The sequence below is a fragment of the Euleptes europaea genome, chromosome 2, assembly GCF_029931775.1.
Source record: "Euleptes europaea isolate rEulEur1 chromosome 2, rEulEur1.hap1, whole genome shotgun sequence".
NCBI lineage: Eukaryota > Metazoa > Chordata > Lepidosauria > Squamata > Sphaerodactylidae > Euleptes > Euleptes europaea.
The window spans coordinates 141,341,785-141,354,000 of record NC_079313.1 but is presented as its reverse complement, the minus strand read 5'-3'; the positions used below and the strand labels follow the sequence as shown (position 1 = coordinate 141,354,000).

General features: G+C 62.2%; 1 protein-coding gene across 1 annotated transcript; it reads right to left on the bottom strand.

Moving 5' to 3' along the window:
• ZNFX1 (zinc finger NFX1-type containing 1) lies at positions 1-12,046 on the bottom strand. Its single transcript, XM_056844956.1, has 13 exons — positions 11,962-12,046; positions 7,103-8,899; positions 6,509-6,628; positions 6,280-6,422; positions 5,721-5,864; positions 5,159-5,267; positions 4,639-4,895; positions 4,281-4,420; positions 4,031-4,185; positions 3,341-3,486; positions 3,129-3,239; positions 2,563-2,658; positions 1-2,442 (listed from the first exon to the last, which is right to left on the bottom strand). The coding sequence occupies exons 1-13, from the start codon at positions 12,044-12,046 to the stop codon at positions 1-3; spliced, it is 5,745 nt and encodes a 1,914-aa protein (XP_056700934.1).
• Between the last annotated feature and the right edge of the window lie 170 nt (positions 12,047-12,216).

The window sequence follows — 12,216 nt, the reverse complement described above, 5'->3', positions numbered from 1 at the left end:
CTAGGGCAGCTGGTGCCAATCGGCCGCATGCAGCAGGAGGTTGGCGGTCTCTGACCATGCGGCGTGAGTCGCCCCATCCATCTCGGGGGCCAGCTGGTTGCTGGGGTTCAGCCTGTGGTCAGTCCCTCCAACGACTTCGTGGCACTCCGGGCAGTGGCCCTCCTCCATGGCCCCGCCACATTCGCCTATCGCGTAAATGTGCCCGTTCTGGCACTTGAACCAGTGCCCCCGGCGATTGCCCATGACAGCATTAACTATCTGCACCCTCTCTGCTTCGGAGAGGCCCAGGCCTGACTTGGGCAGAGCGGCCTTCACCGCCTCCATCTTCTCCTTTACCAGCCGCTCGTCTTCTGGGGTGAACCTCCCCACGCCCTCCAGGACCTGCCGGATCTCACGTACCAGCTCGGCCGTGGGAGCGTCCATCTTCCCTTTTGCGGCCCTGCTCTGGGCCAGGAGATCCAGGAGGAAGGCCAGGCGCTGGAACTCGGCCTGCAGATCCAACAGCTCCTGTGGGGTGAAAGCAAGGCGCTGCCTCTCCAGCCACTGGCCCGCTTCTGCCAGCCGCCTGAACACGTCCACCTGCTTCCAGCGCTCCAGCTTGCTCATGGAGGCGTGCAGGTCAGCCAGCCGCAGGAAGAAGCTCATCTGGTTCTCCACGACCACCAGGCTGTGGTTGCAGAGAGAGGGCTGCTCCAGCTTCTCCACCAGCTGCTTGTACTGCTCTGGCAGATGCTGCCTCAGAGCCTCGCCTTTGCACACCAGCTCCGCCTTCAGTCTGCCACAGTTGTCGGCAGCCGCGTCGGGTGAACCCTGGAGCCGCTCCTTCACCCTCTCAATCTCCTGCAGGCTCCTCCTCACCAGTGTGCCGTAGCGCAGGTTCTTCCGGATGGGCGTCTGGCAGGTGGGGCACACCTTCAGCCTGATAGCGGCGCTTGCACCCTCATCCATGTAGTGGTCCAGGCCTGTTGCCTCGAAGATGTGGCCACAATCCTCCAGCTGCACGAAGCGAGCCCCGGGCTCGTCCTCGAAGCCAAAGAAGATCTGGGTGAGCTCCTGGCGGTGGCACTCGAGGCACTTGGCCGGACACGGTTCTCCACACATCCCTGCACATGCGTGGCGGCAAGGTAGCCGCTTCGGGCACGGCATGTCGCAGCGGGGCCGGTCGCACGGCTCTGAGCACAGCTTGGTGCACTGGTAGTGCTGGCAGCGCCACTCACAAGGCTCTGCGCAGGGGGTGCACGGCTCCCCACATTTCTTCGGGCAGTAGCTGTGGCCACAGCGGTTCTCGCAGTCCTGCTGGCACGGGGGGCACTCGCTGGTGCAGGACTGCTGGCACTGGTGCGAACAGACAAGGAGGCGCTCGCAGAGCTTCCTGCATTGCTCATGGAACCGGCCATTGAAGCAGGAGTCGCAAGAGCCTGGGCACGGGTGGCCACACTCCAGCGTGCTGAGGCATGGCGCCTGGCACGGCACAGGCTTCCCACTCCTCACATCAGGAGCCGTGAAGCACTTCACCTTCTGGCTATGCCCACACCGCAGTGTCACCGGCACTATTTCCGGACAGTGCTTGATGCATTCCTGGCCACAGGTCCACCTGCAGCTGTGCCCGCACCGGAGGGCTTTCCTGCACGGCTCCTGGCAACAGAACTCCTCTGCGGGAGTAGAGCAGGGCACCTGCTGCAGGTGGCCACACCTGGGCAGAGTCTTGGGCACCAAGACGGGGCACTTCCCACACGGCTCATGGCACAGCTTGGAGCAGCAGTGGCCGTCAGCGCAGAGCACTTTCTGGCACGCCTTCAGGCACTCCACCTCTTTGTGCTGCAGGTCGTAAGGGTGGCAGGCGCGGGGGCAGACGTGGCCACAGCTCAGCCGGTACTCGCAAGGGCGACTGCAGCCTCCCTCGGGAACCTTGCCGAAATCATCCGCGCAGGCCACGGCGGTTCTGGTGTCCGAGTGGTTCTGGCAGCAGAGCAGCAGGGAGCGGCCGATGTGGCCCTTTTCACGCAGCGTGTGGATGATCTTGCTCCAGAGCGGGACCTTGCTCAGCATGCCCATGTTCCCAATGCAGTAGAGGCCCTTCTTGGCCCTGGAAAGGGCCACACAGATGCGGTTGGGGATCTGCAGGAAGCCCACCCGCCCCTCGGGGTTGCTCCGCACCAAGGAGAGGAGGATGATGTCGTTCTCTTCCCCCTGGTACTTGTCCACCACGTGGACCCTCACGCCCTGGAAGGTCTTGGCTGGCAGGAGCTTTCGCAGGCAGAAGAGCTGGCCGGTGTAGGTGGTGAGGATGGTGATCTGGGAGGGCAAGTAGTCCTGGCACAGCAGGTACTTGCACAGCCCCACCACGAAGCGGGCCTCGTGAGGGTTCTGGTGGCTCCGCCCTTCCTGAATCTCCTGCTCAGGGAAGCCGTGCTCCACGAAGAAGAGGTTGGACGAAATTCCCTGCGGACGAGAGGGGGGGAGGGAGGAAGGGAGACCATCTGTCACAGCGGCCGCCCAAAAGGAACCATCACAGCAAAGACAGTCCTGGGAAGGACGGGCGGGGCTGTGGGGCGAGCCTACCTTGATGCTGTCGTACTGGAGCACCGAGGGGTGGTTCGCCAGCTCCTGGTAGATGTGCGGGGTGAGGAGCCGGGCAATCTCTGGCCGCATGCGGTGCTGGAAGACCAAGCACAGGGGTCACAAAGAGCGGGCAAGGTGGGGGGTGGGGTGGCAGAAGACAGGACACGGAAGGAAGGAATGAGCCCAGGAGACCACCTTCCCTCCTGGCCCCTCCCCCGCCGTTTCAAGACAGGAACTTCAAAGGGGAACGAGCAAGGGGTCTCTGCAGCACCCCCTCTGCCCACGGAGGCAGACCGGGTCTCGGTGCTGCTCCCTGCTGCTCGCACATCAGCACTGCAAGTGCCCGTCGCCTGGGAGCAAACAACGCAGGCTGCTGCAGGGATGAAGCCCCACCGCCCAGGGGGAGCATGTTGGGGGGGGAAGGGGGGCAGAGGAAGAGACCGTGAGAGAGAGAGGGGCTGTGGGGCTGCAACCAGGAAAAGGGCCACCTGGCACACCCATACTGGGCGTTGGAGACGCATTCCACCCCCCAAGTGTGGCACGAGGTGGCCAGGATTACTCCCCACCTGGAAATCGAGGCGGACGAAGGGCAGGCCGACTTTCACCAGCCGCTCAAAGAGGGACACCTCCAGGTTGAAGTTCTTGGCCAGGTCGTACACGTTGGCGCTGGGGCGCAGCTGCCAAGAGAGACGGAGGGTGGGGGCTTGGCCGAGTGCCTGGGGCTGGGCTTAGGCGGGGGCCCCCACCTCTACCTGCTGACGGGCCCCCCCATCTCTACCTGCTGATGGTCCCCAATGAGGATGAGGTGCTGGCAGGCCTTGCTCAGGGTGGTGATGGTGTGGGCCTCCAGAACTTCTGCAGCCTCCTCCACCAGGACCACGCGAGGGGCCACTTTCTGCAGCCCTTGGCGGTACCGGGCAGCTCCTGTCGGAAGAGGGGGGGGGTAAGAAAGAAGCTCCACTGTAAGACACCGGGGCCAGGAGAGGTTGGCGCCAGAGTGAACCACAGCTGGGATGGTATTGGGAACACCTGAAACTAATGAGGCCCAGGGTGTGAAAGGGGGAGGGGTTTTCCACAAAGGAACACTCCTTTCGGGTTATCGTCTTGGGCTACAGGAACTGGTTTGTGAGTAGTTAGCGCAGCTAGTTAATGGTTTTAAGTTTCTTTTTTTATTGCCTGTGTTGGAATGAGAGTTTGCTTACTCTCTCTCTCTGTATCCAATAAATTCTGTTGATCGATTTCAGCAAAGGTGTAAGGCGAGTGGGTGCGTGGCTCTTACCCTCCCAGAAACGAACCCCAAGGCTGGAGTAGTTAAAGCCTGAGTACAGGCCTCTCTGTTTTGTCTGCAGAGGGTGGAAACCCCATACAGGAGGCACCGTGCCACGCTCTGCCCCAGGGAAGGGGTCTCAGGAGCAGGCCAAGCCTTCCAAGGCACCCCCTCCTTTCCCCCACCCACCACGCCCCTCACCCGTCGTCGTCATCCCGACAATCTGGGCGCTCTCCAGGATGCCGATGTCCTCCTGAAGCCGCAGCTCGGCCATCCTCTCCGCTGCCTCCTGGTACTTCTCTTCATGGTGCACGATTCTCCTCCGGATCTCGGCCTGGTACTTCTGCAGCCAGTGTCTGGGGGGGGGGGATGGGGGGGGATGGGGGGGAAGGGGGGGGAGTAAGCACTGGCCACACTTGCTGGGGGCCACCCATCCCGAGAAGGCGGCTACCTGTAGAGCTGCCAGCGCGAGGCAGGGTCCAGCTGCCACACGGCCAGGACGGCTTCCGCCTGGGCCTCCGTCATGGCTTGCCGCTTCTGCAGCTCCACTTTCGCCTTCTGCTTCATCTTCTTCTTTTGGCCTCGTTGCACCTGCAGCCAGAGCCGGGGGCCGTTTGTGCACGTGGGGCAGACTGGGCAGCGCCCCCATCAGACCAGACTTCCCCCCCTTCACGGCAGAGACACCTCTGGATTTCCTGCCCTCTTGGCACGGGGGCCAAGGTCAACCCCCCTCCCTGTGCCTTCCCTCACCTCCACTGCTGTCTCCCCAAGCAACCGCCCGCTCTCTCCTAGGCACAGAGCCCACTCACCTCCCAGCCAGCCTCACCCAGCTCCCCAGGTGCCCTGGGCCCCAGCTTCTCCTCCTCCTCCTCCAGCTTCATGGCCAGGAGCTGGTTGGTCAGCTCATCTGTGGCACCTCTGGGTGCCTCCCACTTTGGAATGCGGGGGCGGGCAGCCTCATCACTGTCCAGCAGGCGCTCTTGCTGGATCAGGTCCGCCTCCTCTGCGATCGCTAGCAGGTCTGGCTCCGCCTCCTGTACTTCCTCCTCCTCCTCCTCCTGAGTGCCTGTGGGATGCAGGTGAGCAGGTGAGCTGCGGCAGAGGCTGAAAGGTGGCTCCACGTACCCTCCAGGCGAGCTGAGCCCACCAAGCCTGCCATCCCTGCAGGTGCAGCCACTTTCCCCCCACCCCCCAGAGGAGCTGGCCAGGGAACTCACCGGAGCCACTCAAGCCCTCTGAGCTTAGCTTAACTTACCTCACAGGGTTGTTGTAAGGAAAAGGAAAGAAGGAGGCCAGGAAGGGTGGGATGGGAATGCTGGTGGTGGATACCTGCTGTTTCTTCCCCGTTGGGCTCCGAGTCGCTGCAGGCAAAAGGGGTGAAGCCGAGGCCCAGCCACTCCACCACCTGAGAGGCCTCCGGGGGCAGCCAGCCCAGGTCCTAGGAAAGCAAGAAGGAGCAGTTTGGCCGGGCCTCCGGGGTGGGGGCCGATGCCAGACCCCAGCTCTTGAGCAGCATGTCAGCATTGGCAGTGCTAGGCTAGCAAAGGCCTTGCAAGGTATGTGTGTGTGCGGATCTGCCCCTGCCTCTCTTGCAGTGTGGGTCCCCCATCTGCATGAGCCCCAGACAAGGAAATGCTTCCTTAGCAACCCCCTTGGGTCCTTTGCCAAAAAAGGGAGTGGGGTGTGCAAGTGGCCACAGCTCCACCCATCCCCCGGGCAAAGCCAGAGCTGGAAGGCCCTGCACCCCACTCTCCCAGGGCTGTTGGTTCTTAGCCCATCTGTCAGAAGAGGCCAAGCAAGGTTTCTGCCCCATGGCCGGGCCCATCCTCTCCCCCTCCCCCTAGGCAATGAAAGCCACCACGAGGCAGCCTCCGAACACCCGCTTCCTTACCCAGCCCCTCCTGAGGCTGTTCCAGTGGTGCTCCAACATGTACTTCTGGAGGTGGCGTTCGTGCACAATTCCCTGCCAGCTGCTGTTCAGTAAGGCAGACAATTCCTGCAGCTCTTGCTGCGACTCCCTCATCCGGCCGGTGATCTGCCCGAGAAATCACAAGTTCAGTGCTAGCTGGGTCTCACTGGTCACCCTCCTTGTTCTGCAGCCCCAGAAGCTCTTTTTTTTGGGGGGGGGGGTCCGGTCTTCTGAAGCATGAGGAACCTTTCTCTGCAGATCTTGGCAGCACGTCCCCTCTCCAGAGGCCCTGAGACGGCCCTCAGCATTAAGAGTCAATGTTGTGGACATCCACGAGCACGGAAAAAACTGACTAAATTTTTCCCATTCTTCTGTGTGGGACCCCCCCCCCCCTTTGCAAATCTGGGCAAAATGTGAGCCCTGAAGACCCGAGACATGTGCCATCTTTGTTCAAAGGCAACCCCCCCAACCGGCATTTAGCACCACGCAGACTTTCTGAAAGGCACCGGAGCCTGCCCCCTGCCCCGATTCTGCCACGTACCTCATTATAGGCCCAGCGCAAGTGGAGATGCAGCATGGGCCGACATTTGTTCCGCAGTTCCCGCAAGGTGAACTGCCGCAGGCTCTCGCTGTTGCTGCGCCCGCCCACGCGCACGATCCCGGTTTTCTGGAACGTGTAGATCCCTTCAAAAGAAGTGCAGGCATGAAAAGTCCTGGAGCTCTGACCTCCTCTCTGCCTGCTGTGTGGGGGGGCAAACACAGACACTCACCTTCCAGGAACTGGTCCAGGGCATGGTTGGTGTAGCAGACCACCAGGATGGGAGACTTTTCCCGTGGGGTGCGATTGTCCAGTAAAGCCTGAACTATCTTCAGACCCACGTAGGTCTTGCCTGGTGGAAGCAGAAGTCATACTGTGGCACACCTGCCTGGGGGTTTGTATTCAGACTGACCCACAAACTGTTGCTCTGGCCCCAGCGAAGGATGACCTCCTCTTCGGGGCCTCCTGGAACCCTAGGCAAGGGCCTCCCCCGTTCCCTTCCCACCCGGCGTTTCCACCACTTGGGAGGAACCTCCTTCCCCCTCCAAGCACATGCCGGGTGCTGCTTGCAGCTCAGGAGCTCCGTGCTTTGACCCCCTCATGGAAACAGTGTAGATTCCTTCAAAAGAAGTGCAGGCATGAAAAGTCCTGTAGCGGCAGCATTCCCCCCCCCCCCCCGCCGAGGGCTCTGACCTCCTCTCTGCCTGCGCGACGGAAGCCAGCGGTCAGCACAGTGAGGGCCAAGTAGCCTTGGGCCCCCAGCACTGTCTCTCCCACTAGCCCCTGGCTCAGGCCAGGCAAAGGGGAGGGGGCCACCCGGACTCACCTGTCCCAGGAGGTCCCTGAATGATAGCCAGCTCCTTAGTGAGGGCCAGCCGCAAGGCTTCCATCTGGGATGCGTCCAGGCCCAAGATGTCCAGAGCTGGCCACTGGCCAGGGTCTAGAATGTCAACCCTGCTCCCCGCCAGAGCACCTGGGCACTCGTCCACCCTGCCAGCAGCCAGTGCCGCCTTCACCAGAGGCCCAAAGTCATAAACGCTGTTCCCTGCCAGGTAAGCGGGTGCTCCGACGTGTGACTCGCACTTGACAATGTAGTCCTGAAAAGGGACGTCCTCTTCTTGGAGCTCCTGCAGGCCTTTGAGCACGTGCCGGTAGGCTTCGAAGTAGGCCGTCGTCTCCACCATGAGGAAGGAATCAGTCGGGCCGACTTCGGCCAGCAGGGCCCGGCTGTGCTTGTTAAAACACAGGTGCACGATGCCCTGTTGCAGCTCCGGGGTCTCCCGGTGAGACACCGTAGCAAAGAGGAACGTTTCAAAGTTATCCTTGGAGAGGCAGACCAGGGAGCCGTAGAGCAGCCGCTTGGAGTTCTCCCAGCGGACGAACCGCAGGGGCTTGGTGTCAAACTGTACCTTGTAGTCGATGCCAGTTGCACAGCAGAGAGGGGTGAGGACCCGGGCATTAAAGTAAACCCGGATGTCATCGAACTTCTTCTTCCAGAGCCCTTTGTCCTCAAAGCTCTGGAGGAACTGCAAGATACCTTCCCTCAGAGGCCGGACAAAGTCCTCTCTCAGAAGGCGGAACTGGGTGTCCAGGTACACGGCTGCGCTCTCGTACTTCTGAGAGATGATGTTGGGACGCAGGAAGGGCTTTTCGTCCCCGTGAACCTCCTTGTATGTGGGGTAGATGGGCAGGGTGCGGTACTCGGCCCCCTCCCCCCCCTCCCCAGGAGCTAGAGGGTGCACCACCAGGGTGCGGCTGTCCACCTTCAAGGTGCCCTCCCGCCTCTTCTCCTGCAGGTGCCGGATGAAGGCCTGGACCGTCTCCAGGCGCTTATCCGCCTCCTCTGTGAAGTCCACCCCGGAGGCCCTCAGGGCATTGACTGCCGCTGGCAAGGCAGACATCAGCATGGACATGTTCTGAATGGAGCTGGCGGGGAACACGCTGGCCATTTCCTGGACCAGCGCCACGATGTTATCGATGTGCTCCGGGTACTGGTGCCGCACGGCAGGGGTGGCCTCCGTCAGCATGTTTGCTACGTACTGAGGCAGGCAGATCTTGAGGAAATTGGAGTCCTTCACGGCGCCCATCAGCTGCTGGATGCTGCATCTGTCCAGCCGGGAGCTGCAGGCCTTGCGGAGGGCCTGGCAGACAGCCTGCAGGAAGACGGGCCTCATCGCAGTCTGCGAGAGCGCCTCCTTCAGGCCAGGGCTGGAGGCCAGGGTGATGGCCACCTCCGAAGGGTCTTTCTGGAGGAGGGACTCCAGAAACGCCAACCCGATCCTCTGCGGCGGGCGCTGCTCGTGGCGCGGGGAGCCCCCCGAGGCAGGGTCCTGGCCAGAGCGGAGAGCCCGGCTTCCACCCCCCCTGGGGGCCGGAGGGCCTGCCCGCGAGGCCTCCTGGGGCTGCCCATGATGCTGCCTCCTGCTGCCGTCCACGGCCGCTCTGCCCGGCTGCAGGACCAGCCTCCCTGAACCGACGTGTCTTTCTTCTCTCATTGCAAGATGGGGACGGCCCACGTGAAAACTGGGGCTTCCTGTGTGGAGGGTCCTCTCCCTTCTCGGGCGCCCAGGTCCCTCCTGGCCACCACTGGCACCTTCGTGGAGCACGTCTGTTGCTCGATGGCCTGCAAAGGAGGGAAGGAAGGAATTGAAGCAGAGAACTCTCTGCAGCCCCGCCCTGGAAAGGGGTGAGAAACCTCCTTGGAACTATCCTCGCAGACCCCAAGGACTGAAAGGGGGTCAGCACCCAGGCCCATAAGCTCCGTCTGGAGAAACAGGAGTCTATAGAGTTCCAGTTTGATGGGGCAGGATGCTCACAGGGTTAGGGCTGTGCTCAGAGGCTGCGTGCAGGGGGTAGATCCTGGCTTCCCTCCTTGGGTTTTCTCTCTCTCTCTCCACCCTACGTGGCTTTTTTAATGTTGCTTTCAGTTCCAGTTTTCTCCCTCCCTCCTCCCTCACTGATCTATATGTGAGGAACTGGGCGTGGGGGGCGGGGAAACGAAAGTCCCAGAGGCTTGTGAGAGCGGCGCAGGCTGGCACAGGGTGGCTTAATGTTTCCTTTTAACTTTCACATCAGTCTGTGTGTTTCACTTTCCTTTTAGTTGTTGCAAGGCGACATTTTAATTTGCTGGCTGCTTCTGGTTCATTTCTTAGGGGTTTATGGTTTACCCGTCGTTATCTCCTCCACTTACTTTTACTTAATTCTATGTACCTTATAAGTTGGTTCCCTCAAACTAGCATTGTTATTCTAGGGGAGCCAGCGTGGTGTAGTGGTTAAGAGCGGTGGAGTCTGATCTGGAGAACTGGGTTCGATTCTCCACTCCTCCAAATGAGTGGTGGAGGCTAATGTGGTGAACTGTATTTTGTTTCCCCACTCCTACGCATGAAGCCAGCTGGGTGACCTTGGGCTAGTTACAGTTCTCTCAGCCCCACCTACCTGAAAGGGTGTCTGTTGTGGGGAGGGGAAGGGAAGGTGATTGTGAGCCAGTTTGAGTCTAGAGTTAAGCTGCAGCATTGCAGTCCAAAGCTCTGCTCGTGACCTGAGTTCGATCCCGACGGAAGTCGGTTTCAGGTAGCCCAGTCATGGCGAACCTTTTAGAGACCGAGTGCCCAAACTGCAACCCAAAACCCACTTATTTATTGCAAAGTGCCAACACGGCGATTTAACCTGAATACTGAGGTTTTAGTTTAGAAAAAACAACTTCCCTGGACTCCCAGCTGGGTGGCGGGGAGTCCAGGGAAGGGGGCGGGGCCTTTGAACTGCTCCGCTCTGCCTGCAAAAACTGCATTAGAACAAAAACTGCATTAGAACTAATATAGCTGGGAACCAGGCATCCATAGTGGTACCTTCACATTCAGAGGCAGTCTACCAGTTGTGGGAGGGCTGTACTCTCCATTTTTGAGCAAGTCCTGGAGAGACCTAGCAGGTATTTGTTGGAATCAGGAAAGTTTTCAGGGAGGTAAGGAAGGAAGAGCTTTCTGGCCAGGGAAGGAAGGGGGCTTCTGGGCTGGTGAGCGAGGCGGCAGCCACCTTGCGTGCCAAGGAAAGGGGTTTTTGGTGGGGAAGGGGGCTTCTGGGCCAGCATGAGAGGCAGCTGCAGCCTCGCAAGCTGAGGAAAGGGGCTTCTGGCGGGGGGGAGAGAATGGGGCTTCTGGGCCGGCGCGCTGCCACCTCGCGCCCCCAGGAAAGGGGTTTTGGAGGGAGAGGGGAAAGGGGGCTGCAGGGCAGCCACCTCAAGCACGCAGGAAAGGGGTTTTTGGCTAGGAAAGGCACGGAGGGAAAGGGGGCTGCAGGGCAGCCGCCTTGCGGGCCCAGGAAAAGGGTTTTTGCCCACGGAATGCACGGAGGGAGAAAGGGAAGGGGGCTGGAGGGCCTTGTGTGCCCCGCAAAGGGGTTTTTGGCCGGGGAGGGGGGAGGGAGAGGGAGAAGGGGGCTGGAGGGCGGCAGCCACCTTGTGCACCCCGCAAAGGGGTTTTTGGCCGGGGAGGGGGGAGGGAGAGGGGAAAGGCTGGGCGGCAGGGAGTCCAGGGAAGGGGGCGGGGCCTTTGAACTGCTCCGCACTGCCTGAGCAGTTCAAAGCCGGCGGCGGGGAGTCCAGGGAAAGGGGCGGGGGCCCCGCCACCCAGCTGAGCCGCGGGTGCCGGCAGAGGGGTCTACGCGTGCCGGAGTCGGCACGCGTGCCATAGGTTTGCCAACACGGAGGTATCCGGATCAAGGTTGACTCAGCCTTTCATCCTTCCGAGGTTGGTAAAATGAGTCCCCAGCTTGCTGAGGGTAAAGTGTAGACGACTGGGGAAGGAAATGTCAAACCACCCCGCAAAACAAAAGCCTGCCTTGGAAACGTCGGGATGGGACGTCACCCCCATGGGTCAGGAATGACCCGGTGCTTGCACAGGGGACCTTGACCTTTTTAAGTGGTAGAGAAAGTTGGCAGATAAAATCCAGCTCTCCTTCTTGTGAAATAAGCTAGGCGGCAGGCGGGCGGGGGCACAACATAGTGATGCAACCTATACTACTCCTAAGCATGGCTGATGGCAGCCAGAGTTTATTGGGGCGGGGGCGGGGGGGGCGGTTCAGCTGTGTATGGGTGTGTGTGGCCTGCTTGTGCGTCCCGCAGCTCTCGTGGGCTGGCCGGCTGGCCACATCGCTGCTTTGCTCGGAGTCTCATTGAGCTGCTCTCCTCACTTATTGGGGGAGGAGCCCCCCCCGCCCCCCGCAGGCCCCCAGCCGCCCGGGGGGGGGGACCTCAGGGGCCACGAAACCGAGCCTGTTGCGCCGGGCGGGGGGGGGGCAGCACCGGCTCGTGCCGGGATCGGGGCCGGTGGGGCCAGCAACCAGGGCGGGGCCGCCAGGGGGGCTCTGCGGACCCCGGCCCTTTCCAGCCGACTCAGCCGCCGCCGCAGCGGCCCCCCGCCCCGGGAGGGGCTCGCTCTGCGCGTGTGCGAGGAGCCCCCTTCGGCCCCCGGGGGAGGGGGCGGCGGCGGCGGCGGAGACCCCCGGCCGCCCCCGCCGGGAGGGCTTCCCAGCCCCCGCCCCCCTCCCCCGGCCAACTCGGTCTCCTCCCCGGTGGGCGCGCAGCAAACCGGATCCCCTCCGGCTCAGCGGCCGGAGGAAGCCCCCCCCTCCCCCGCGACCCCCGCGGCTGGGGTGCGTGCAGCGGGCGCGCGCGTCCTGCGGCCCCCTCACCTCTGCCGGGGGGCGTGGGCGGCGGGTGCTGGTGGCGGTGGCGGTGCTGGGTGCGCCGGGCGGGTGTCGCGCGGGCCGCCTCCATGGCCGGGGCTCCCGCCGCCTCCGCTTTCGCTTTCCACTTCCCCGCACGGCCCGCCCACCTACCCACCCCGCCGGGGGCGTGGCTTCTCCGCCCGCCCGCCCGCTGCGCACGCGCGCGGGGAGGGAGGGAGGGAGGGGGGAGGGCGGAACCCGCTCGCGGCGCCCTCGTTT